This window comes from Paroedura picta, chromosome 4 (genome assembly GCF_049243985.1).
Source record: "Paroedura picta isolate Pp20150507F chromosome 4, Ppicta_v3.0, whole genome shotgun sequence".
Taxonomy (NCBI): domain Eukaryota; kingdom Metazoa; phylum Chordata; class Lepidosauria; order Squamata; family Gekkonidae; genus Paroedura; species Paroedura picta.
In genome coordinates, this window is record NC_135372.1 from 36,197,637 (window position 1) to 36,224,409 (window position 26,773).

Below are 26,773 nucleotides of genomic sequence, written 5' to 3' on the forward strand. Positions count from 1 at the left end.
GGGCCATGGCTGAGGGTGAAAGGGAGGGGGCAAGAAATGTGGTGATATTCAGGCTGCTTAGTATCTAATCTTTGCAGCCCAAGGGTCCCCCAAAGTGATGCCTGTGGGTGACATGGCACCCACTGATCCCTTTCCAGGTGCCCCCCAAGTATTTGTAGAAAGTGGGTAGGGCCAGAAGGACTTTTGCCCAGAAAGGCTTCTGATTGGCCACTGGAAATTTGATTGATTGCTCAGATTTTTTTCTGCCACCACAGAACACAGATCTTTGCCATATGTCTGAAGGTAAGCTGCAGCAGCCATTTTGTGGCTGCATTCAAAATGTTGTGTCAGAATTCCAAAGGTGCCCATGGCCTGAAAAAGGTTGAAGGTCCCTGCAGTATCTACAACGTTCCCAGACCCTGGACTCACCTTTTTATCAGTTTGCCTGAGCTGCAAGGATCTGACATTACACCCATTTGACGGGAAGAAGAGGAACTGGAGTTCTGGCTTTCCCAGTGCCAGCAGGAGATCAGCTCACCTCAACCCAGTTACAGTGGCTGAAATCCAACACTTTCATCACGACCTCTGTTATGTGGTTCCCGGCCTGTCCTTCCTCTTCCTCCTCCTCAGGTGACTCTCTTTTGATGCCTTGGTAGATCCTGGTGAAAGTTCCTTGGGCCAAGTTCTCGTGCTGCACACACAGATGGGAAGCAAAGTGTTTTCGGTGAAAGGGATGTAGTGGGCAAGGCTCATCCCACCCTCTTGCCTCATTCCTGCAACAACAATCAGAAAATCCTCATTTCCACCCCCCCCCCCACTTTCAGGCAAATCTAGCCCAGGGTTCTTTATTTGCCCCATATCCTCATAAAATGTTTGCGTTTACCAAAATTATTTGTGAACCAGGAACTTAGTTTGATAAGTATACTGTACTAGTATCTTCCAGGCTTTGAAAGGGGCAGCAGGCAGGAGGGCTCCCATAGAGCATGGTGGCCTAGCTGACGAGCTGCCTGGTCTGGCATGGCACCGTGAAGCATAATGGTGACCTACCCCACTACCTGGCAGTCCACCCACAGGGCTGAGCCCATGGCAGAGCATTGCCAGCAGCCTTCCCTGTTCTGCAGTGTCCTGGAGGCCTGGGAGCTCAGGGCTGGGTTGCCATGGCTGTTGCTGCAACCCATGGTGAAACACAGCCAGTGGCTTCTCCTGCTCCACAGTGGCCAGATAGCCTTCTCTAGAGTAGGGAGATTTACCTTACGCGGGGCAACTGGCTATTCTCCTTCCCTGCTCACTGCCTGGAAGCGGCAATAAGGAGGAGGGTGAGTATAAGGGTGGGGAAGCTTCTCAATTGGCCCTCAGTGGGGGAGTGCCCTCTCCATGTTGGTGGCATATCCCCCTTCTTAGGGCCAATCAAGTAGTTGGTGCATCATCCACATGCCTGCATGCTTGCTTATTTATTTATTAGATTTTTATTAGATTTTTATACTGCCCTTCCAAATGGCTCAGGGCAGTTTACATATAACATCACGGGGGATACATGGAACAGCTAACATAACATAGTCAAATACAACAACAATTATCTAACAGTGGTTCTGAATAACACAATTTCAGCGATCTTAAACAACTACAACAGGAACGGTAACTTAGCTAAAGCCCCAGAGATGTCAGACTGGTTCAGGCCATGGAGGGGATGTCTGGGGGTGACCTGTGGTGAGTCTCAGGCAAATGCCTGGTGGAGGAGCTCCCTTCTGCAGGCCCTGCGGAACTGTGGGAGTTCAGACAGGGCCCTGATCTCTTCAGGGAGCTCGTTCCACCTAGCCCTGACCTGAATAACTCAGATTAGCCTAGTCTCATCTGATCTAAAAAGCTAAGCAAGGTCAGGCCAGTTCAGTTTTTGGAAGAGAGACCACCAAGGAAAACCAGACAGGCAATGGCCAACCACCCCTGAATGTTTCCTGTCTTGAAAACCCCAGGGCGTTACGATAAGACAGCTATGACTTGATGGCAAAAAACTATTATTTATTATTTATTATTATTTTGCGCTTGAACTTTGGCATGTATTTGTATGTGTGTTTGGGGAGCAATGTGTGTCTCACCACTCATCTGCTCTGTTGCTTCCTAGTTATAGATTGCAAGGCTTAACCCTATATCCGGGAAAGGTGATTTCATTGAAATCTGTATCTCAAGGAGGACTAAATAGAATCTTGGTGTTCAAGACCAGCCTACCTCTGGCTATGAGTTGCTGGGAACAGAGGAAGGTTGTTTTCTTTCTGTTTTGCTTATGGGAGGGAAATGGCAGATAATTCATGTTGAACCAGAACATACCCACTTTGGGCCTGATCCACTATTGTCTGTACTTCAGCAACTATGGCTGGAAGGAACTTTATGACCCACACTTACCAAGCGTGCTGTCCACTTGTCAGAGACAGCAGTCCCTCTATTACCCCATGGGTCGCTTTTATTGTCTCTCTTACCTGGACCAGGTTTTCTGCCTGGATTTTGTGGAACATCATCTGATTGATGGCCCGGCGTGGTGTAGATGGAGAAATGGGGAGCTGGTGGCAGCTGCCGCCCCGTGCTATCAGTAGGTTTGATTTTTCTGTGGCAGGGGAGGGGTGCGGGGAGAAAGAAAAGGAAAAAAGTCAGAGAGCTGGTATGAATCAGTGAGGGAGATCATCTATAGCAGATGGTACCCCCTCCCCACTTTGATTCTAACAGACAGTTCTGCTTCCCTTGCCAATCAATGATTTCTCTCATGTAATGTGCAGAGAAGAAAAAGTCTCTTTTTTGTTCCATCCAGTTAAGACCATGGGCTTTTCTACATTCTAATATTCCTTGCATGTGTCTTCCGGTTGATTAGGCGGTTTCTCCCTCTGTTCTGCAAATATTTCACTCCCTCTAGTGGTAAATTTGATATTACAGCGCTTTATTTCTGCAGAGAGCTTTGCCAGACAGAAAGTAATGCAGTATTGAGCTGACTACTAGAGGGAGGAAGACACAAAAGCAATAGACTCCCTCCCTTAAAGGAATCTGAGCACAAGTGAGGAAAGTGAGACTACAGAAAAGTGCCATATCTGGACTGCAAGGACCAGCCAGGTGTCTCTGGGAAAGCCCACAATAGGGACAGGAAGACCACATCCCTGTTGCTTCCCTGACTAGTGCTCAAGGGCAAAGTATCCTTATTTAGCTATCATTACTAACAGCCATTGATAGATCTGTTTCGTCACCCTTTTAAAAGAGCCCAGTTGGATCAGATCAAGGGTGGGGTTATCTCAGTCTTTCTCAACTTTTCTACCATTGAAACCCCTAAAACATTCTTTAGACTTTGAGAAACCCCAGAAGTGGCGCGATTGCGCAGAATATGGTTGGGAAGCATAGCTATGTACACACCCACCTGGGGCCCCTCCCCTTCTGACTCCTTCCAGGCCCATCACTGTCCATTCTGGGAGGGGGAAATGGGTCAACATAACCATATGTGGTCATATCACCTAAATATGTACGTACGTACATATGGAGCATGGAATTATGTACGTATGTATGTACGTGTATATAAACAACCCACACATTTGGGAAACCCTTCCAAGGTTGTCAAGAAACCCCAGGGTTTCATGAAAGCCTGGTTGAGAAAGCTGGGTTGATCTAATCCAGGGGTAGTCAAACTGCGGCCCTCCAGATGTCCATGGACTACAATTCCCAGGAGCCCCCTGCCAGCATTCGCTGGCAGGGGGCTCCTGGGAATTGTAGTCCATGGACATCTGGAGGGCCGCAGTTTGACTACCCCTGATCTAATCCCTCATTCTAGGGCAGATAGGTGCTCTAATGGAAAGCATTCATGCTATGTAAGTTTCTTGTCCCTCAAGCCTTTGGTATTCAAAGCTATACAGCTTCTGAATGTGAACGTTTCACTTTGCTATCAGGGCTCATTCTTGCATCATTCATGTTGCATTTTAAATAAAACAATGTTAGCCCTGTTGAATCAGGCCTGTTCCAGGATAAAGGCAGCTACGTTGGTTCTGGAATTACCTTTGGGTTGTGGGCTGCAATACTTGTCCAGCTGGATGGTCATTCCATCTACCTGGAGACTGAATCGCCGACAAACTCCCAGCAGCTCCTGTAAGCTGCAGAATTTCTTGTGAACGCCATCGGTGGAGAAAGTCCCATCTTTGTTCCTGTGGATGAGCAGGCTTTTGAAGTCCTTCCCAATTGGCGTCTGGGGGGATAAGCATGGAGGCAGCCATGAAGGGAATGATCCAGGCAAATGAGAAAGGGGCTAATCGTACTACCAGGTTGGGCAAATGGGAAAGGGGCTAATCGTACTACCAGGTTGGGCAAATGGGAAAGGGGCTAATCATACTACCAGGTTGGGCACAATGATTTCAGCTGAGCCTGGCTCTTGGATAGCCAACCTCCAGCTGGCGACTGGAGATCTTCTGGGCTTTAGAATTCCTGGTGACAGAGATCAGTTCCCCTGGAGAAAATGGCCACTTTGGAAGGCAGGCTGTATGGTATTGTAGCCCATTGAAGTTCCTTCCCTTTCCAAACAGGCTCCACTCCCAAAATCTCCAGGTAGTTCCCTAATCAGAGCTGGCAACCCTTCACAGATCACAAAATCCATTCCAGAATCATGTTATAAGCTAGTATGTCCTCCCTACTTCACACCTTTATTCAGGTTTATCAAAACAGAGGTTATGCATTTCACCTCTCTTCCCACCAGTCATTGTCTCCATTGGTTTGATATTTGAGACATGCAGCCAAAGCCCAAGACCCGTTTTATAACTTCAGCATCGCTTGGCACCTCTAAAAGAGGTGATTTCTGCCTCACCATCACTAGAAGTAACTCTGCAGAATTAACTTTGCTGTTGGTGTTTAAATATGCTCTTGTTGCCTGGGTAGGCAGTACTTCTACCCCACTCCTCCATAGGAAGCCCAACATGTTCCTGAACCCATTCCAGCACCTCGATACAGATGGTGAGCAGGTAGCTGTCAAAATCCTCTGGGTTTCGCCGAAGCAAGTAGGATCCGGCCCCATGGCCCAATGTCTTCAGTTTATTCACTGCAAATTCCGACCTGCAGATAGACAAAGTGAGAGCAGCAATTTGGTTACAATGTTCCTGGAACAGACTTTGGGGACACTGGGGGTGTGACATCATAGACTCCACCTGCTAAAGCTTCCCATGTCCCATTGTTTTATAATAATGTATGAGATTATCCCTAGAGAATCCGGATATCTAATTATGTTTTCCGTTATTTATAAACAGATATACAGGTGCTCATCCAATCTCCCCTAAAAACTTCCAATGGAGACTCCGCCACCCTCTGAGGCAGCATATTCCATCTAGAAGAGCCCTCATGGTCCGAAAACACTTTCTAATATTTAAGTGGAACCGCCTTTTCTGTCATTTGTACCTATTGCTCCTAGTCCTAGCTGCAGTAAACCAGTTGGCCCCCTCTTCAACATATCTACCTTTTCCATAGTTAAACACAGCTGTCATCTCACCCCTTGCCTTCCTCTTCTACAAGCTATACATACTCAACTCTCTCAACTCTCCTCCTTTCAAAAGGAGTAAAGTGTCCAGATCATGCGAGGTGATGGTACATTTTTTCTCTGCTCTGGTTATACCTCACTTACAGTACTGTGTGTATGAGCACCACAATTGAAGAAGGATGTAGATAAACTGGAACGTGTCCAAAGGAAAGCAATGAAAATGGTGAGAGGTTTGGAGACCAAGATATAAGAGGAAAGGTTGAGAGGGCTTGGTCTGTTTAACCTGGAGAGAAAATGACTAAGAGGTGATATGATAGACATCTTGAAGGGCTGTCACATAGAGGATAAAGCAGAGTTTTTTCTGTTGCCCCAGAGGGTCAGACCAGAACCAACGGGACGAAATTAATTCAAAAGAATTTTCAGCTAAACATTTGGAAGAAGTTCCTGACAGTTAGTGCACTTCCTCAGTGGAACAGGCTTCCCTGGGAGGTGGAGGGTTCTCCTTCTTTGGAAGTTTTTAAGCAGAGTCTAGATAGCCATCTGACAGAAATGCTAATTCTGTGAATTTAGGCAGATTGCAAGTGGGTGGACAGATGGGATTGTATAGATGCTTTGCTCTTGTGGCCATTTCCTGCGTTCTGCAGGGGGTTGGACTAGATGACCCTGGAGGTTCCTTTCAACTCTATAATTCTGTGAGGTATGGATTCCAACCCCTTAACCATCCTATTCCCCCTTCTCTGAACATGTTCCAACTTGTCAATGTTCTTCTTGAGCTGCGGCACAATATTCCAAATGAGGTCTAACCAATGGGGAATGGCGTGGTGTTCTAACTTCCCTTGTTCTAGATTCTACACTCCTAGCGATGCCCTGGCCTGGTGGAATTGACCCCTTTCCACCAAAGAATGGCGGTGTGTGCTGTTCTTTGCTCACTTGATGGGCCCGTGGCACTGAGTCTCCAGGTTTTCAAGAAGTTGGGATGGAGCCACTTCTTTGCAAAAGTAGTGCTGGGTGTCGACCGTCAGCCGGTAGTAGCCGTCAACCAGCGAGACAAAGCTCAAGGCCTCCCGCAGGGTAAGGAACTCCATCTCCTGTTGGAAGAGGAACAACCAGTGCTGGAGTAGAACATCAGTCATAGCTGGAAAGGTTTGGTGCCTCCTGATACAGGTTCTTCGGTGTCTGGTCGTGAACTAGCTTTCTTGCTTTGTTTGGCATACCTCAAGTTGTACTGATGACATTTTCTACCTAAATAATTTTTCTAAATTCATAACAAATCATATGTATTTTTATAAAACTTTCTGGTTATTTGCACACATATACGCTGAGAACCCACAGGGTTTGGCCAGGAACTCCTTGGCAGGTATATTGCCAAAAATGCGTGCGAATTTTCTCTCCTTGGTCCTTATTGCATCTCTTGTTCAGACATTGAGCAACTGGGCAGAGGCACTGAAACAACTTGGGGAGGGGGAATTGGGAGGGACAGAAATATCGAAGGCCACCATGCCCCCTTCCAACTCACTAAGACTCGGCTGTCTGTCTTGGTTATGCTGACCACACGGTTCTCTACTGGCAGACCATCTCGACTTGCTTGCTTGATGCTAATATCGGTAATCTCGGGGAAATCACAAAACGGCTGGCAGGTCTGGAGGGATGGGAGAGAAGAAAATTATAAGAAATGGGTAGAATTGACGTAGAAGCCATAAATGCATTCCTTAGGATCGCAATGGAAGTGGGAGTCAGTCACTGGTTGTTGACCCGTCACTCTACTGAAAAAGGAGATTCAAAAAAATCTGTTGGCCTCTCCCTGCTGTTCAACTTTTTATTGAATTTTATGCCACATCTCTTATTTCAGTGTCTATCAGAGCCAAAAGGTGTCTCTTGTGGATGGTTTCTGCTCTCGTTTTCTTTATTTGCTTTCAACATTATCTTTGTTTTCGGTTCCTTTTCTAAAGCTTCACATCACTTGCAAATAGAGAAGCATTTTTAAAAAAATCAAGTTTCTAGACCTCATGAGTACAAAAGCGGTACACTCCTTAGAGCATCGTCCTGTCCTTTTCGCTCTTATCTTGAAATCTGTTGTTACTGTCACGATCTTTGGTGACCTCACAGGGTTTTCAAGGCAAGAGATGTTTAGAGGTGGTTTTATGTGTTTATTTTTATTTATTTTTCAATTTCTAGACTGCCACTTTCGGCAACAGCTGTCTTATGGTGGTTTACAGAATATAGAACCGGTAAAATTACAAGGTAATATATATTTTACAATATAAAACACATATACAGATAGATGGCGGCCTAATCAATAATATTTCCTGTCTCTGCGCAGCAATCCTAGAGTTTCTTGGAAGTCTTCCATCCAAGATGGACCTTGCTTAGCTTCCAAGATCTGCTGAGATCAGGCTTGTCTGAGCTCTGCAGGTCGGGGCTGCATAGTGCCAAGCATATTGATATTTTTGCAATAATAGTAGTATTGATATTTTTGCAATACTAATAGTATTATTTTGATGTTATTGTAGTAACAGTAATGTTCTATCTCTACTTTCCACAGCTGAGGCTTTATTCTTATTTATTTTTGTATGGATATGCTGCCCTCCCCTGGAGACTCAGGGAAGCTCACAAAGTTAAAATGCAATACAGTATAGATCATACAAGCCTCTTGTGGCGCAGAGTGGTAAGGCAGCAGACATGCAGTCTGAAAGCTCTGCCCATGAGGCTGGGAGTTCAGTCCCAGCAGCCGGCTCAAGGTTGACTCAGCCTTCCATCCTTCCGAGGTCGGTAAAATGAGTACCCAGCTTGCTGGGGGGTAAACGGTAATGACTGGGGAAGGCACTGGCAAACCACCCTGGATTGAGTCTGCCATGAAAACGCTAGAGGGCGTCACCCCAGGGGTCAGACATGACCCAGTGCTTGCACAGGAGATACCTTTACCTTTATAGATCATATCAAATTAGAAATACAAGTATCATTACTTAAAAATAACTATTGCCAGTCTGCTCAGTTTAGCTCCTATTTCCAGGGGATGGGAAGAGGGGAGTCATAAAATGTGATCCTCGATAATTATAAATGGGTAGTTCAGTCAGGGAGGCCAGGGATATTTAGACGTAATCTTCAGGCCTCAGCTATAGGCCTGGAGGAACATATACTCTTTCAAGCCCTGCTAAACAATATGAGGTCCTGCAGAGCTCTGCTCTTGTGAGGCAGAGCATTCTACCAGCTTGGGGCCAAGGCCAAAAAGGCCAATTTCATTGTAGGCCCAGGGATCTTGGATAGATTTTGGTCACTTGAGTATAACGCTCTTGGGGGGTGTAATGGGAGATCTAGAATCTCTCTATTGTGTCAATAACTTGGCATGCTTCCCTCTATTAAATCTCCCTGTAAACCTAGAGGGGACCTTCAAGCATGGTGTAGTGGTTAAAGTATTGGACTAGGATCTGGGAAATGCAGGTTTGATTCTCCACTTGTGCTATGGAAGCTCAATGAGTGACCTTGAGCCAGTCACATCCTCTCAGCCTAACCTACATCACAGGGTTGTTGTGAGGGTAAAAAAGGAGAGGAGAATGATGTAAATCACTGGGTTCCCATTGGAGTGAAAGGCAGGTTATAAATAAATAAGTTGAGTGCAATTTTGCGGTATTTTAATTGAACAGTACACATCAGCAGAATGAAGCCGTGGGAACATCAGTTTAAGAGGAGAAATGGGGATGTAGAAAGAATAGTTATTCTTCACCTGCCAACCCAAATTATTTTAGCTCTGCTGGGGAAACTTGCATGATTTCTGCTTGGAAATGAAATTTCTTAGCCGTAAGTACTGTAAATAACATGTAGATCCAGCTGTGGGGACTATCCTGGGTTTAAATGAGTTTTATTTGCTGTATGTAGAAATTAAATAGTATAAGTATTGGAATTGCAGTCAGAAAATAATTTGGTGAAGTCACCCTTGAAGGGCTGTTGAGTGGGCTCCTGCCCACTTCCTGCTTTTTCAGGAAGTGCAGATCAGTGTATGTCCTTTGCTGAAGCAAGGAACATCAGCCACTAGGCTGTCTGCTCTCTCCATGTAGTCTGCCTGTAGCCTGGCCACAAGAGGCTTGCAATGTGTTTTATTTGTAACTACCCTTTAAGCTTTTGTACTCTGCTTCAGTAAGGAGACTGAAGCAGATGAATATATAATATATATTTCTGTATAATATTTCCTGTAAAGTTTAGTCTCTCTTTTAAACCTCAGAGTGATGTGAGTCTGGATTTGTGCCTCATCCACAAAAATAATTAATAATGGCATACTTTCGAAATGCTCTGTAACTCTGTAGCTCTATTTCTCTGGAGGGACTCAGGACTGAACCTAGTCCAAAAGTCCCAACAGCAAGCAGTAAATCAATGATCTCCCTCTCCCTAAATTCCCTAGTTTTTGTTGCTAGTAATGCCTAGGAAGCTTATTGTCCCCAAACCAATTCAAATGAGGATACTATGCTGTGAGGTTTGTTTTACCCCTAAATTTGATTCTGTTCTATTTTCCCCTCACAGATCCCTGAACCTGGAAATAGATTCGTCCCTAATCTTCTCACCTGGTCCTCACTGTGGCTCGAAGAAATTCCTGTTTCCCCAGAGACTTGGATCACCCGCATAGCCTCTTTTGCTGCTGGGATCCTGGTCAGGAAGGTCTCCTGTTTCGGGGCTCTCTGCAGACTCTTCAGCTCCATGAGGTACTTCAGCTTAAGGGAGTGGCCTTCGGTCTGAAGAACGCTGATCTTGCGGAGGGAAAGGCCCACATGGTGACGGATACGTTTGCGAGTGACAAAGTTTTGCATCCGCAGCTGGCTCCGTAACTTCTCTGGAAGACATGACTTGTAGCTGGACAGGAGAGATGGGATAACAAGGTTAGACAAGAGCTTGCTTGCTTGTTTTGGGTGGGAAGAAGGTCACTCAGGTAGCTGAGCCAGGTAGTAGCATACAACCTCAATATGCTTAAGAACTGGAGGCAGAAAGCTGCTTAGAGTTGTGAGACTTGTCCAATGACCTCCTTCTCCTAGTAGGATGGGTGGAGCCTAGCCGTGCCTGGTGCCTAATAGACACAGGGTGCAGCTAATGGCAAAATCTCTTCTCAGGCCAATGAGAAAAACATTGTCTCTTCGTTTTCATACCCTTCAGATTTTGGCTCTCTGGTTGGAGACTCTGAGTAGGAGACCAAGATCCATGAGATCTAGTGACATGAATGATGCTCACGTCAGCCAGCTCTGTGTAGTAGTTATGAGTGGTGGACTCGAATATGAAGAACCATATTTGATTCCCCCATTCCCCAACATGAAACCTGTGGGGTGGTCTTGGGCCAGTCGTAGTTCTCTGAGAACTCTTTCAGCCCGCCCACCTCACATGATGCCTGTCATGGGGAGAAGGGAACATGATTGTAAACCACTTCAAAGAACAGTTGGTTTTTATACCTTGCTTTTCACTGCCTGAAGGAGTCTCGAAGTGGCTGACAATTGCCTTTTCCTCCCCACACAACAGACACCCTGTTAGGTGAGGTGCTGAGAGAGCTCTGACAGGATTGCTCTGTGAGAACTGTACTATGAGGACTGTGACTAATCCAATGCCACCTATCTAGTTGCATGTGGAGGATCAGGGAATCAAACCTGGCTTGCCAGATTAGAAGATGCCCCTCTTAACCACGACACCATGCTGACTCCTTAAGAGAAAAACAGGGAATTAAAACCAACTCTTCTTCATCATCACCTGGCTGAAGCTGACATCTCAGTCTACCTAGATGCAATGTGTATCCTCCTTATCCAATAAGGAATGGGCAGGAGGGTTCTGAAATAGCCCTAAACGAAGTTTCCACAGCTTTGCCTTCTCACAAGGCATTGTCGGATCCTCCTTTAATCTTGGGCTCTTTCATTCTTTTGATTTCTGAAGCTCACATATATCCACATATCTGTACATTTATATATGGAAGTTCATCTGTGACAATCACCCAAGATTACCCTTGAGGCGCTGGGTGTGGGAGGGTTGGTAGGGGATGAGGAAGTTTTTAGGCTGCCATCGGGTTCTTAGTAATTGTGCGTTTTAATTGGGGGATTATGTTTTATGACTGTGGGTATTATGCTGTACTATTGTAACCCACTGCAAGACTGTTCCCCAATAGCGGTAGGAAACAGATAGATAGATAGATAGATAGATAGATAGATAGATAGATAGATAGATAGACAGACAGACAGACAGACAGACAGACAGACAGACAGACAGACAGACAGACAGACAGACAGACAGACAGACAGACAGACAGACAGACAGACAGACAGACAGATAGATAGATAGATAGATAGATAGATAGATTCTGAAGCATTCCCTTTGGCTTATGATCAGGGGTGCTTTGTTTATAAATCCTTCATGGATATACTGGAAATTCTCTTTGCAGGATGAGAAGGAATTCTGCACAGAGACCTTCAGTCACTAACTATTATGTTTTTGACAGTGAAAGGTCGCAACCACCCATGACCAAATAAGCTCCCATTTCTCAAAGCACTGTATTTTTGTAAGAGTTGTATTCACTGTGCCCACAAGATTTCTTGGAGAACCCCACCCCCGGTGATATTCTCACCTGATTGTTCTGAGGGTCTCCTCCGGGTTCTGTTTCCTCTCCTTTGAGATTCGTAGCATGTCAAGCACAGCTAGGCTCAGACACGTCTCTTGGGACTCCAGAGTTAAGGGCACATCCATCTGTCCACTGAGGAAATCACTGCGGGACTGAGAAAGAATGGTTTCCCTCATGGGTTGTCATGTTCAATAGTAAAAACAGTTGTACAGCCATATTGGTCTGTGCGGAATTCAGAACTGCAAATGAAATCTGTGCTATCAGCTCCCTCTTTCATTGCTGGCATTTCCTGCCAATCTTCCCTCCCCTGTTTCAGAGTTTGCAAAGAGGCTTCTTGGAGAGCTGCCGGAGAAATGCATTTTCCTCCGGTCATTTCTTCCTCCCTACAATACAGAGACTAGCGAAAGCCTAATAACGCTAGACACAAGAGAAAGAAAAAAGAATGCTGATCTTGTGAAGGGAAAGGCCCATGTAGTGACGTATACATTTGCAAGGGATTTGTTTTGTGTCTGTAGCTGCCTTCACAACTTCTCAGGGGCAAAATGGGAAGGGAGGGGGAAAGACCGGCAATGAAAGAGGGGGCCAATAACACAGGACCTACTACTGTGGCTCAGAGCGGTGTACATGATAGATTAAATTAACGGTGAATTAAAACCAATGCAATAACATTGACAATGAACAGTATAAAGCTTGATTCAAGTGGGTAGTCGTGTTGGTCTGAAGTAGCACAACACAATTTGAGTCCAATGGCAGCTTTAAGAGCAACAAAGATTCATTCAAGGCGTGAGCTTTCGAGTGCAAGCACTCTTCCTCAGACAGTGCACACTAAAGCTCACACCTTGAATAAATCTTTGTTGGACTTAAAGGTGTCATTGGACTCAAATTTTGTTGTTGTATAAAGTTTGGCAATAAGGAAAAGGGAGCCTTGCAGCTGCTTTAAAAGGTAAAGGTATCCCCTGTGCAAGCACCGGGTCATGTCTGACCCTTGGGGTTGACGCCCTCTAGCGTTTTCATGGCAGACTCAATACGGGGTGGTTTGCCAGTGCCTTCCCCAGTCATTACCGTTTACCCCCCAGCAAGCTGGGTACTCATTTCACCGACCTCGGAAGGATGGAAGGCTGAGTCAACCTTGAGCCGGCTGCTGGGATTGAACTCCCAGACTCATGGGCAGGGCTTCAGACTGCATGTCTGCTGCCTCACCACTCTGTGCCACAAGAGACTGTTTCAAAAAGTTTGGTCAGTTTCAGGAGTTTTTAACACGCCTTGCATTCCTTTGTGTTTCCTAAATGGGAGGCGCTTGTTTGAGGTTACTCTGCAGCTTCCATTGGGCAATTGCACAAATTAAAAACCAACCAACCAACCTTTGGATTCCACCTCTAATACATCACAAGTGGTGGTCCCATGCCAATTAAGAAAATCTGTGTTTTTTTGCTTGTAGCTGCAGAGTAAGCACACTGGAGTGAAAAGAATGATGTGTACGGGCAGGCACAGAATCTGAAATCAAGCTTAAAGGCCCAACTGCTTGGATTCTCTGCATTAAACTGTGTGTGCATAACAGGCCTTGCTGTGCTCATGATGTACATTTACTTTGGTGCGCAGTTAAATGATTGATTGGTTGCAGTTTAATATGAGCCAGTGTCTGTGCAAATGGAAACATTTATTATTATATGAACAGCCAGGTAGTAGTTACTGTTTGGTGCATGCTTAGAAACTACCAGATTGCTGGGAATTATGGGAACTGTAGTTTCCTTGGCTTTCAGAAGGTCATGAAAATGACAACTCCCATCCATCTCATCAGGAAATCATTAGGGGGAAAAGTAATATATAGGAAAAGGTGTCTTGTCAATAGTTCATGGAGAGGTATTTTTAAAATGTGACATACTCACTTGGGCAAAGAGATAATCCAGCGTTGGGTAATCCAGTACAGGTTTCTCTTGACCGTTTGCTAGCCCAAACCGATATGACTTTCGTGGCCCAAACCAATTGGGGAAGAAAAACCTGCCCAAGATACAAGATCCACGTACTTTGATGGGAGATTGGATTGGATGGAATTAGAGTTTTGTTTGAAATAAAGGCTTTCTAAAGAATCAGTGGCTTAAAGCAGAGGCCTTTCGCCTGAAGTGGAGGGGCAGTGGGTCTGGACTGTTGAGCTATTGAAATGGAAGATTTGGATTGGGGTTGATGTAGAAACTCCAGAGCAGATGATAGAGGATATTTAGAATCATCTCATCATAGAGTTGGAAGGGATCTGCTGGGTCATCTAGTCCAACCCCTTGCAGAATGCAGAAAATTCATAACTACCTGCCTACCCAGAGTGACCCCAATTCCATGGCCAGATGATGCACCCTTCCCCCACCCCAACCAGAATCCCTGGCCAGTCTGGCCTGGACAAAATTCTCTTCCTGATCCCAAAGCGTCAGAACTCTCTCAGCCCCACAGAATGACTGTTGCAGGGAGAGTCAGGGAAGGCTATTGTCAGCTGCTTTGAGACTCCTTTGGGTAGTGAAATGTGGGTTATAGAAACCAACTCTTCTTCTTCAAACACGCCAGGGAGGCCTATGACTAATGTGGATTTACCTCAGCAAGGGTAGAGGCTGGGAAATGAAAAGGAAGAGGCTATAGGTGCAAAGGGAGAAGCAAAAGATGAAACATCAAAGAGCTGGGTGGGCACAATATATGGTGGAAGGGAGACAGGGGATGTGTCTTAGGGGGACTGATCCAAGCCTGGGGACATCCACAGTACCTAATTCTGTAGATCACCACTGTGCTGCATGACTCGTCCACGTGAAAGACATGGTTGGGCGGATACCAGCATGACAGATCTTCTGCGGCCAGGGAGAACAGAGGATGGCAGACAGGAAGGATCCCTGGGTGAAACAAGAAGGTGAATTCTCGGTTTCTAGTCATCATCAGGCATTCAGAGGGAGGGGAGAAATGTGGTCAGGTACTGCTCCATCATGCCTAGGGCTAGCTGAGACACCTTACGGCAGGGGTAGTCAACCTGTGGTCCTCCGGATGTTCATGGGCTACAATTCCCATGAGCCCCTGCCAGCAAATGCTGGCAGGGGCTCGTGGGAATTGTAGTTCATGAACATCTGGAGGACCACAGGTTGACTACCCCTGCTCTATGGAGTACCCTTCATCATGTACACGTCCAGCTGAGGGACCTGCAAAAGGAAGGGAGGCAGCATCCAGACGTCCCTAGGTCCAGCTGAGGAACCTCAACAGTGTCCTTTCTCCTGGGGCCCTCCAAAGAAAGGGAGGCAGCATCCAGATACCAGTTTGACATGCTGCGGTGCCCTTTGCCCTGGAACCCTCAAGGGGAAGTGAGGCAGCATCTAGGCATCTCTCCATCACCCCTGGGTCCTGCCGAGGAGCACCCATGCCAATGAATATTTGTATTAAAATTTTGTGCCCTTTGTAATTTATGTGAGTCACTTTGAGATCAATTATTTTGACAATAAAAGTGAATACAGAAATGCCTATTACTGATTTTCATACTCTTGTCTTAGGGAGGGGCTAAGGCTGAGCACAGCATGCAGAAAATCCCGGGTCTAATTGCCAGGTTCTCAGGTGATGGGTGAGGCGAAATACCTTGTTCGGAATTGGTTGAGGAAACATAGGCCCCATTTTCTCATAGAGACTCAAAGCAGCTTGCTGGCAATAATGTAGCCAAGGACTTTGAGGCGAACTGCTGTTTTCTTTCTGTCTTGTATTCTTTCTGTCAGCCACAACCAGCAACCCCCAGGGAGGAGTTGTGAGGGGAAAAAAACCTGGAAGTGCTATCATTATGTTGGGGGTGATGCTCTAGGATTCACCCTGAACTCTATGGTAAATCATAGTTATTTGGACAAATCCTAGAGTGACACTCCTTGACACAAAGGTATCACCTCAGTTTTATTGCTGGAAGGGATGTGCGTGTCCCCACCATTTCCCCCATTTTCCACCTGTTGTCCTTAGACGCACCAGTGGGGAATAGGGGTAAGCAGTGGGAGATTTACCTGAATCAGCTTGTCTAAGAGCCAGACCAAAATATGCACTGGGGTTCCCTGTGTGGACCTCCGAGTGATTTAAAAATTGAATAAATCCTTTTTTTAGGAGGGGATATCTTATACAATAGGCAACTCTAGCAATGCAGTTATTACATTAATACATGACAGTCAAATGTAGGTGGGGATGGGGTGAGGTTAGACACATCAATTCTGGTGATGCAGGAGGAGAGGGGGAGGCCTGGCGACATCACTTCCTGTGAAGTGGCAGTGGGCATGCCTTGGTGACATCACTTCTGGGGGCGTGGCCAGCCAGCAGCACTACTGGGGTTCCTTGAAGCCTGAAAAACGTTTCGGGGGTTTCTCCACCGTCAAAAGGTTGAAAAAGTCTGTTCTAAACACTGCTTCCCTCACCCCTCCTCCTAGTTTCCCACAGTCTGTTGCTCTTGCTACCCTTCAAAGGTTGTAGCTGTCACAGAAAAGGCAGGGATGGTGGTGGAAATAAAAGTTCAGCTTACCACATGCTTTGGCAGCAGCCACGCAGAGCTGCTCGGCGGTGTAATCCCCGTTCGTGAAGGTCAGACTTCCATCTGAGTCCGGGGCCAACTGCGAGGAGTTGGGGTGGTGGTAAAGATGGACGAGTAGGACCCCAGAGCTAGCGGAGGACAGGCTGTCGGATCTGCTGCTGATCAAGGGGGCGTCTTCGCTGGTGGGAGGCATCCTTCCGACCTGAAGGGGGTGTAAATGGCTCTTTTTAGTGGATTGAGGAGCTGAGGCCTGATTGCTCACGGCTCCGAGATACCCACTTGAAATATTTGTCACAGGGTTAAGTGGGGGAAGAAAGGAAGGAGTCTCCCCTCTAAATTTGGTTTTTGATCCGTGCTAGTGTCTCATTGTCTGAGAGGTTTCACAATGAGGAATGCCCTCTCACAACACTGAGCAAGTTAACAGTAGAGTTGCCAGCTCTGGATTGGGAAATACCCGGAGACTTTGGGGGTGGAGCCAGGAGTAGGTGGGATTTGGGGCAGGGAAGGACCTCACTGGAGATAATGCTGTGGAGTCCTCCCTCCAAAGCAGCCATTTTCTCCCGGGGGACTGATCTCTTTAGTCTGGAGTTGAGCTGTAATTCCAGGGGATATACAGGCCCCACCTGGAGGTGGCATCCCTAGTTGATAGGTCAGCTTGCCCATCTCCAGGTGGGGCCTGGGAACCTCCCAGAATTATAGTTGATCTCCAGATGACATAGATTAATTCCCCCAGAGCAAATGGCTGCTCTGGAGGGTGGATTGTGTCCATCTATCCTTCCCAAGTGCCAAGAATTTCCCAGCCAGGTCCCAGAACTGGCAACCCAATGGACATGACCAATATATACTGGTTACTCTGAAGATCCACAGTAGGATGACCTCGCAGTAGCAGCCAGCCCCTCTTCCCAAGCATCCATGTACAGGGTTGCCATGTTCATCTTGGGAAATTCCTGGAGATTTTGTAGGTAGAGACTTAGGAGGATGGGGTTCAGGGAGGGGAAGGACACAGCAGGTTATAATGCCATAGAATCCACCCTCCAAAGCAGCTATTTCCCTCAGGGGAACTGATCTTTCATCTGGAGATCAGTTGAAATCCCAGATCTCCAGGCCCTTCCTGGAGATTGGCAAGCCTAATTCCCTAGGCGTTTGTATCCTGAGAATCAGTCCTAAACTCTGGACTGTCCCCCTGAGGCACTGGGAGGGGGGAGCTGGAAATAGGCGGAGAAGATTGGTGGTTTTATTTCTGCCACTGTGTAGCGTGGGTGTAAGATTGCTCTTTTAATATTTTTATCTGGGGTTTTATCTTTTTATCTTTGCAACCCGCCATGATATGGTTTGCCGGTAGCGGTGGGAAATAAATCCAAACAGACAAACAGACAGAAGAAGGGAGAGTGTCAGGCGGGAAGAGACTGAGGGCATTTCCGCACATTTAAAAAAATAGCATTACGCCAGTGAAATGGCGTAACACTAAAAATAATTGTGCCCCTGGCCATTCCTCAGCTTCTGGCTCTCTTGCTTTCGTCTGCCACCTTCTCATGCTTCTTCCACTTCGCATACCTGCTTGAAATGGTGAAAGAGAACAATGCACTTTACATGCAACTCTCTTCCACCTGTCAATCAAGCTAGGCAGCCAATCCCCTTTTGCAGTGGTTAAAGGACCCGCGATGCCTGCTATTTTTTTTAAAGTAAGACTTTTCCATTGAAATGCCTATGCACCTACTCATAGATGCATAGTGCTTCTTATAATGTCACCCCTTATGGAATCACGAGTCTGTAATAGTTAAAAAATTAATCTAGTTCCTGATTTTTTTTGGGGGGGGGGGACTTTAGAGAGGCATGCTTTGTGCTTAAAGTTTGGGGGCTTTTTTTTTTTTTTTTTTTGCTTTGCCTGCACAATTGAACGCCTATTCATTGCTCCAGGCAGTTTGCTTTAAAAACCCGTCCCTGGGAAAGGGGAGAGGGAGGTGGGTGTGAGAGCAGGACATTGAAGGCAGAGATAGCACTTCTTTGCCTCCACACATTCTTTTAGCATGTGGCCTGCTGGCTGCTCTCCTCTAGCTTTATGTGATTCCCCAGCTAGCACTTTAAAATGGGGCATGTAGCTACCAGTTTGCTGCTTGGACACTGGATGTTGGTGACGTTGTGCAAAACGCCAAAAATATGGTGTCATCATAAGGTTAGCATTTCACTATATTTATTGGGTGTGGAATGGCCCTGATTTACAGCATAGCCAGGGCTGTATCTGACACATTGTAGTGGAAAACAGGAATGTTTGGGATGGGGGGGGGGGGGGTCCTTAATATGTGTTGAGAGCCAGCATAGTGTAGTGGTTAAAAGCAGCAGACTCTAATCTCAAGAACCTGTTTTGATTCCCTACTCCTTCGCATGCAGCCAGCTGGGTGACCTTGGGCCAGTCACAGTTCTCTTAGAGCTGTTCTCTCAGAGCTCTTGTGGTCCTGTCTTCCTCACAGGGTGTCTGTTGTGAGGAGAGGAAGGGAAAGGTGTTTGTGAGCCAATCTGGCACTCCTTTGGGTATTGAAAAGCGGGGTATAAAAACCCAGCTTTTCTGTTTACAGCTGATAACCACTGAAACTGCTCAGCTGTGCTACAAATGTATTTATTTAATCCATTTATCCGTTTAATTCATTTATCCTGTGAGAGACACAGAGGTTGATAACTGGGGAGACAGAGGAATGCAAATAAATATATTATGGTTATTTCCAGGGATATTCCTAAAGGCAGCTGTGCCCCAGAACCGCAGTTCAATCTGCGTCAACTTTCCCCTTCAGTAATCTAACCTTGAAGGAAAAGAATATAACCTCTTTGGTTGCAAATTGGAAACTCTTTACTGACTTTTCTCAGAGAGGCAAAAAAGAAGGAGTCAATGAACTTGTGGATCTGAGGAATGAGGGTAAAGAAATTCATCATAAACTTGTTCTAATTGGTAATACGTTTAAGAATTCCCTACTTAAACATTTAAGAATTTAAGAATAAGCAAGCCATGACCAAGTAGATTACTATTTAGAAACTTATATGGTTGAAAAATACTAAACATAACTGATACCCTTCTGTTTTACTTCTTAAACTTTTTTTTTTTTGCTGCCTATAGGCAGTTGTTTCCTTTCATGAATATAACTATTTAAGCAGCCTGGGACTCTGCTCCTTTTCATATTCAGATTCCACCAACACTCATGAACCGTGGGAAGCTATCCTGCCCATTCCCCAAGCAAACTTCCTGTCTCAGTGGGTGGTGCAAGTACGCCCTCCCAGTTCTTCCTTTTTAACCAAGTTCCCAGACTGTCGATTGTTGCCACTTCGGTTTCTCTCTGCGTGGTTAGTTTTTTTTGCTTTCTGCAGCTTTTTGAGGAGGAAGGAGCCTTCCTCTCCCTTTCCCCTCTGACCCCCCCCCACCCCATCCCCTTCTTTCCTCTGGAGAGCAAAGTTGACTCATTTACCTTGCTGAGGGTCTCTCCACCTCCCCCTAAACCATTTCGCGATGACCAGCCTGGAACGGAACAGGAGCCGAAGCCCTGAGCCGGGCGTGAGCTGCTGTCAGTAGGCCAAAGCTTCTGTGACTGTGTAGGTGGATGGCTAGAAAACGCTGCTGTGGATAACAATAATTAAAAAAAAACCCTAATCTTTGTTTCCTGTCTCTCTTCGGAGAACTCTTGAGGTCTCTGACAGATTTCCTGTTGCTTGCTGAAGCGGCAGGCCCTGTGAGCAGTCTTTGCCCGCAAAAGGCAGAAGGACAATGTGCACACTTATGGATGGATGCTTTACCTTCCAACAAAGTTTCTTGTGGGGGGAGGGAAGGGGCTTCTACCAAATAATCATGCTAAATCCCAAGTGTCCCTTTTATTTTTTCAGAAATTAATAATTGTGTTGATGTCAAGGCAAAATGAGTCCAAGGCAAAATAAGCTGAACAGTGAAAATAAACAGGAGTGTCCAAACTGAGACCGTTTCTGCACACGCTGGATAATGCACTTTCAGTACATTTTATAAGTAGATTTTCCCTCTTTTGCAGAGTAAAATCCAGTTGCAAAAGCACATTGAAAGTACATTATCCATCATGTGCATAATGGGCAAAGGTCAAGGACAGAATAAGCAGAAAATAAGCAGGACTATCCCACTGAGACATTTTCTGCACATGTTGGATAATGCACTTTTAATGCACTTTAGAAGTAGATTTTTCCTCTTTTGCACAGGAAAATCCAGATGCAAAAGCACACTGAAAGTGCATTATCCAATGTATGTGGAATGAGGAGATTTTTTTCATATGCTTTCCTCCATCAGCCTTAGAAATAATCTCTTATTAGCCGAAGAACTTTTGGTATCTTCTGGGATTTCCTAGGACCAAGCCCTGTGAGGAAGGACTGAGGGACTTGGGAATGTACAGCCCGAAGAAGAGGAGGTTGAGAGGAGGCATGATGGCTCTCTTTAAGCATTTGAAAGGTTGTCACTTGGAGGAGGGCAGGGAAACGTGTTCTGTTGGCAGCAGAGGAGAGGACTCACAGTGGTGGGTTTAAAGTACATGTAGAGTGTTATTGGCTAGATATCAGGATTTTTTTTCCAGAGTAGTTCAGCGGTGGAAATGGCTGCCTAAGGAGGCAGTGAGCTGCCCCTCGTTGGCAGTCTTCAAGCAGCGGCTGGATAGATCCTTATCCTGGATGCTTTAGGCTGATCCTGCATTAAGCAGAGAGTTGGACTAGATGGCCTGTATGGCCCCTTCCAACTCTATGTTTCTATGATTACAATCGATCTCCAGGCAACAGAAAGCAGTTTCCCTGGAGAAAATGTCCACTTTGGAAGTGGGATTCTATGACTTGGCATAGTGGTTAAGAGCGGCAGCTTCTAATCTGGAGATCCAGGTTTGATTCCCCGCTCCCCCACATGCAGCCAGCTGGGTGACCTTGGGCTAGGTGCAGCACTGATAAAACTGTTCTGACCAAGCAGTAGTATCAGGGCTCTCTCAGCCTCACTTACCTCACAGGGTGTCTGTTGTGGAGAGAGGATGGGACAGTGATTGCAAGCAGCTTTGAGACTCCTCCGGGTAGCGAGAAGCAAGGGGTTCCCCATTATGCCTGTGTCTTTCCCTCAAGGTCCTTTGTACGATGGGTTTTGTAGTATTAAGGCTGGCCATACAGGTTATTGGTTTCAGGTATGCATTAGAATGAGGCTAATACATGGTGAAAGATTGAAACATTGGATGAACACAGGTGGCAAAGGAAAGAAAGTTGAAACTTGCAACAATACATTTTTCTTTGTCACGAAATTGTCTTCGATAAATGCAGCGTTTGAGAGCTACGATTCTGAAGCCGTTCAGTTTGGAAAAGCGACAGGTCCCTAATATTTTAGAAAAATCTTGAAGCGCTCCCTCCCCACTGCTTCCTTTCAGTCGCAAATTCATCTATTTCAGCAAAATATCACGGGAATGCTCCTGGGCTGGCCTGAGAAATGTGAACGTTGCATAAATGCATCTTGCCCATTCAGCACACAGAGTCTTTGGAAACAAAACAAACGTTGGAAAGCCACCCAAACATCCAGACTGTAAAAATGGCAGCGCTTCAATAGTTCACTAGATTTCTGCGGGTTCTGCCTCCCACCTCAACTGATTTCAGATGCAAATTAGCCCCTTCCACCCCAGCGTGTTGGACACGGCACTGGGGCCTGTGGTTGAAGAAGGAATTCCTGTCTGTCACTAAAAGGCTTTCATAAGAGGGCTTGCACTCGAAATAACTAAATCTTAGTTGGTCTTAAAGGTGCCACTGGACTCTGATTTTGTTTTATTTTAATCCCTGTGTTATAAAAGGCGAGGCCTGTAGGTGGCAGAACTCTCCACCATATAGTGTGCTTATAACCAAGCAGCTTGTTTTTGAGCTACCTTAGGAGTCGTGAAACGCTGGGAGCTGCTTCATGGCTCGGCTCCTAAAAAAAAAAAAAACGTTTCAGCCATGGTTTCAGAAGAGTATTGACTAGGTGGATACTTGAGAGATATTATTGCAAAGAGCTGGATTGGGGTGGGTGGGGGGGAGAGAAACCAAGTAGAACGTTTGCAAGAGAAGAGTTGGTTTTTATACCCCACCAAAAGGAGTCTTAAAGCAGCTTACAACCACTTTCCCTTCTTCTCCCTCAGGGCTACCAGGTCTGCGGTGGGAGATGGGGGTTAGGGCTGCCAGATCCAGGTTGAGAAAATCCTGGAGATTTGAGGATAAAGGCTGTGTGGAGGACAGGGACCCTAGTAAGGTAAAGGTAAAGGTAAAGAAAGGTAAAGGTAAAGGTAAAGGTATCACCTGTGCAAGCACCGAGTCATGTCTGACCCTTGGGGTGACGCCCTCTAGCGTTTTCATGGCAGACTCAATACGGGGTGGTTTGCCAGTGCCTTCCCCAGTCATGACCGTTTACCCCCCAGCAGCAAGCTGGGTACTCATTTTACCAACCTCGGAAGGATGGAAGGCTGAGTCAACCTTGAGCCGGCTGCTGGGATCGAACTCCCAGCCTCATGGGCAGAGCTTTCAGACTGCATGTCTGCTGCCTTACCACACTGCGCCACAAGAGGCTCATCCTAGTAAGGTACAATGCTATATATTCCAACCTCCAGAGCCTTTATTCCCTCCTGGGAAACTGATCTCTGGAGATGAGCTGGAATTCCAGGGGATCCCCAGGTCCCACCTGGAGGCTGGTATCCTTAGAAGATCCTGCTAGCAGGAGTGAGGAAAGTTGGGTTGAGTTTTTCCCCTTTGCCCATATGTAATTAAGGCCTATTCATAACCAGGGTCACCAGCCAAAGTTTTGGCAGTTAGCCTGAGGGACAAAATAGCCTAGAGCTGGCGTGTGTGTGTATGTGTGCAGTGCGCAAAATTGATGGGAGATGTTTGGTACAAGGAAACAACGCAATAGAAGAATAAAGATGTATTCATTATTATTAATTCATGTTACAAAAATATTTATTTATTCAGCTTGTATCCGGCTCCTCTCCACAAACAGGCTCGGGGCAGTTCATAACAGTAGGACGAAGCAATCAATAGAACCATTCAAATGGCATAAAATTCTTAAGTTCACAGACAGCCATGCTTGGTGTAGTGGTTAGGAGTGCGGACTTCTAATCTGGCATGCTGGGTTTGATTCTGCACTCCCCCACATGCAGCCAGCTGGGCTTGCCACAGCTCTAATAAAGCTATTCTAACCAAGCAGTGCTATCAGGGCTCTCCCACCTCACAGGGTGTCTGTTGTGGGGAGAGGAAAGGGAAGGCAAATATAAGCCGCTTGGAGACTCCTTCGGGTACAGAAAAGCGGCATATAAGAACCAACTCTTCTCTTCTCTCTTCTTCATCAGCAATTAACAAATCAACCCCACCCATACAAACATACACACATTCCCAAGCCATCTTCCATCTGGCTCCCACGGGGTTGGTGATATGTGCCAGCAGTGGAAGGTGAGGAGGGGAACAGAGAGGAGAGGAGGGGACCTGTATGATGTTAAACTGCCTTGGCCTCAACCATAGGCCTGGCCGAAGATTGCTGTCTTTCGGGCCCTGAGGGACTGTGATAGCTCTTTCAGGGCCCTGCTCTAAGCCGGCAACTCATTCCACCATGCTGGTGCCAGGGCCAAAAGTGACTCATGCGTTTGGTTTATTTATTTAATTCATTTACAACCCACCCACCCCTTCTCCCCAATGGGAACCCAAAATGAATTACGTTGTTTTCTTTCCTCCCATTTTATCCTCACAGTGACAGCCCAGTGAGGCAGGTTAGGCCGAGAGAGTGTGACAGGCCCGAGGTCACCTAGTGAAATTCTCATGGCGGGAGTGGGGATTTAAACCTGGGTCTTTCAGATAGTCTCCCAATGCGCCTAAGCGTTATACCACACTGGTTTGTTCAATGGAGAAACAAGGTCAAAATGGAAATTTTCAGAACAAAACAGACGAGAAGGAGATGATTGAAACCATCACTAGGAATATCTTTCCCTCCTGGTTACATCGTGTGATGGTATTCATCACGTAAATTTATTGCTTGTTGGCAATCCATTAACAATGTGAGGAATAGAGCAGGAAACAGAAAGCCTGGCCCCATTAATTTGGGATTTGGAGGGAATTATATTGGGATAGTAACTGATGGGGAAATTGCCTCAGAGTTTGCCATGCAGGCAGTATTTGCGGCCTGCCCCAGGCCCTCAGGATGGCAGTATAAAGAGCTTTGTGAAACTAAAAGCCAAAGCGGAGGTACTCTACAGATGTGAATGTCCTTTCCTCTTGGCACTCCACCAGAGACATTTGTGCAAGGGAATGGCAGCCTCACTGAATGGGTGTGCCTCTTCGAAACTTCAGTAGACAAAAGATGCTATTTGATTTTGCAAGAGGAGTGACAGGAGACATAAATCTAAATATCTTCCTTTTGGTGCCAAGGGAACCGGCTGTGCCCTTTCCAGTCCAATATTTATTTGGGGAGTTGCCGAAATCAGTGACGAAACTGAATTTCCACGGGCCTCTGATCTCTCTTTCTGGCCTCTTGCTTTGAACACATGAAGCCACCGTCTACTTGGCCGAGAACTCAACTGGATGCTGAACCTGAGCAGCCACGTTCTGCACCGGCGGTAATTTCCGAATCAGAGTCTAGGGAAGGTAGAGCAAGTTACAGTAGTCAGCAGGCATTTTACCACCTGAGTGAAGGTTCTAGTGCCCTATCTGGCCCCAGAAGACCTAGCCATAGTGATATATGCAATGGTCACTTCCAGACAGGACTAATGTGACTCACAGGCGTACCCTTGGGTCTGATCTGGTGCAAAATGTGACCATGTGGGTCTTTATGAGGACCCCATGGAGGCCAGTAGACTTCTGGTGCTGGTGTTAACCTTCAAAGCCTTACGTGGTCTGGGCTCTGCATATCTGCAGGACCATCTCTTCCTATATGCCCCCAGAAGAGCGTTATACTCCGCTAATATCAACTCGTTGGAGATCCCTGGCCCCAGAGAAATCTGACTGGCCTTAACTAGAGCCAGGGTCTTTTCATCCTTGGTTCCTTCCTGAGAATGAGCTGCCAACAGAGACCTTGGGCCTGAAAGAGCTAACAAAGTTTCACAGGGCCTGCAAAACAGCACTCTCCCACCAGGCCTATGGTTGAGGCCATGATAAAATGAACTACTATGGGCCTCCCTCCCTGACTCCCCCCTTTCTCTAATTCCCCCCTTTTCTTTTCCATCTCCTGTGCTGAGCCCCCCCCACATACACAGAATTCCATCATGCCTGATATGAGTACTTTAAGAAGGCATGGGGAGTTGCATAAGCAGAATTGACATAAAGGTGAATTTTAAATGGGTTTATATTTTAAGGTTATTTTCATTTTTTTAATGTGTTGTGAGCCACCCCGAGCCCCGTGCAGGGAGGGGCAGCCAAGAGATCGAAACAAATCCTGCAGGTTTCTGACAGGTACAGGTGGCTAGATTTCTTTCGATATGAGGAGAAGCTGATAAAAGGGTAACACATGAGAGGTGTGGAAATGCATACATAATGTAGAGGAGGCAGATGTAACTTTTCGGGACACTAATTTAGAATGTCATAGTTGTCCAGTGAAATTGATGGATGGTAGAAAACGGTATTGGCTAAATATCCGGGGGGGGGGGGAGGGAATTTTACAGTCAGAGTAGTTCAGCAGTAGAATTGACTACCTAAGGAGGTGGTAAGCTCCCCCCCACTGGCGGTCTTTAAGCAGTGTCTGGACAGATGCTTCTCTTGGATGCTTTAGGCTGATCCTGTGTTCAGCAGGGGGTTGGACTAGATGGCCTGTCTGGCCCCTTCCAACTCTGTGATTCTAAATATGGCAGAGTATCTCGCTCAACCACTACAAGCTGGGTTGACAGTATCCCTGCCCGGCTCATCTCTCCCTCAGGCTCTCTGTCAATCATAGCAATTTAGGCTGGATGTGAGGTCCCCTTGGAGGAAGCCACCTTTTGATGGGAGATTTGCAATTCAAATACAAATCAAAAATTTTAAAAAGAGACACAGTCCCTAATCCTTCCTTGACATCTACAGCCCCATAATTTCTGTCCGACATGCAGAAACGAAGAAAGTAGGTCAGCTGTTTTAATGGCGACAGGAATCTTGGGCGCAGTTCAGGGAAAAGGCTTCATAGCACCCAGAGATCAGCTGAACTTCCACCCTTTTGGCCTGATTGCCTGCACACTATCCCTTCTGCAGCCACCGGAATGTTTCCAAGGGGCTCTGGGCT

The 26,773-nt window shown here is 46.3% G+C and overlaps 1 protein-coding gene and 1 long non-coding RNA gene across 3 annotated transcripts in view; one reads left to right on the top strand and one right to left on the bottom strand.

Moving 5' to 3' along the window:
* The window catches only part of JAK3 (Janus kinase 3), a 44,737-nt gene extending 24,583 nt beyond the window's left edge, over positions 1-20,154 (bottom strand). The window contains exons 1-12 of the mRNA XM_077332412.1: positions 20,007-20,154; positions 16,546-16,756; positions 14,782-14,905; positions 13,925-14,036; positions 12,045-12,190; positions 10,015-10,300; positions 6,978-7,100; positions 6,392-6,549; positions 4,932-5,043; positions 4,000-4,186; positions 2,451-2,575; positions 518-670 (exon numbers count right to left, since the gene is read on the bottom strand). Coding sequence (XP_077188527.1) covers positions 518-670; positions 2,451-2,575; positions 4,000-4,186; positions 4,932-5,043; positions 6,392-6,549; positions 6,978-7,100; positions 10,015-10,300; positions 12,045-12,190; positions 13,925-14,036; positions 14,782-14,905; positions 16,546-16,747 — 1,728 coding nt within the window. The 5' untranslated portion in view covers positions 16,748-16,756; positions 20,007-20,154. The remainder of the gene's footprint in view (positions 1-517; positions 671-2,450; positions 2,576-3,999; positions 4,187-4,931; positions 5,044-6,391; positions 6,550-6,977; positions 7,101-10,014; positions 10,301-12,044; positions 12,191-13,924; positions 14,037-14,781; positions 14,906-16,545; positions 16,757-20,006) is intronic.
* The window catches only part of LOC143835176 (uncharacterized), a 40,582-nt gene continuing 21,415 nt past the window's right edge, over positions 7,607-26,773 (top strand). For both annotated transcript variants that reach the window (XR_013230029.1, XR_013230030.1), the window contains exons 1-2: positions 7,607-7,702; positions 9,974-10,152. This is a non-coding gene — a long non-coding RNA (uncharacterized LOC143835176). The remainder of the gene's footprint in view (positions 7,703-9,973; positions 10,153-26,773) is intronic.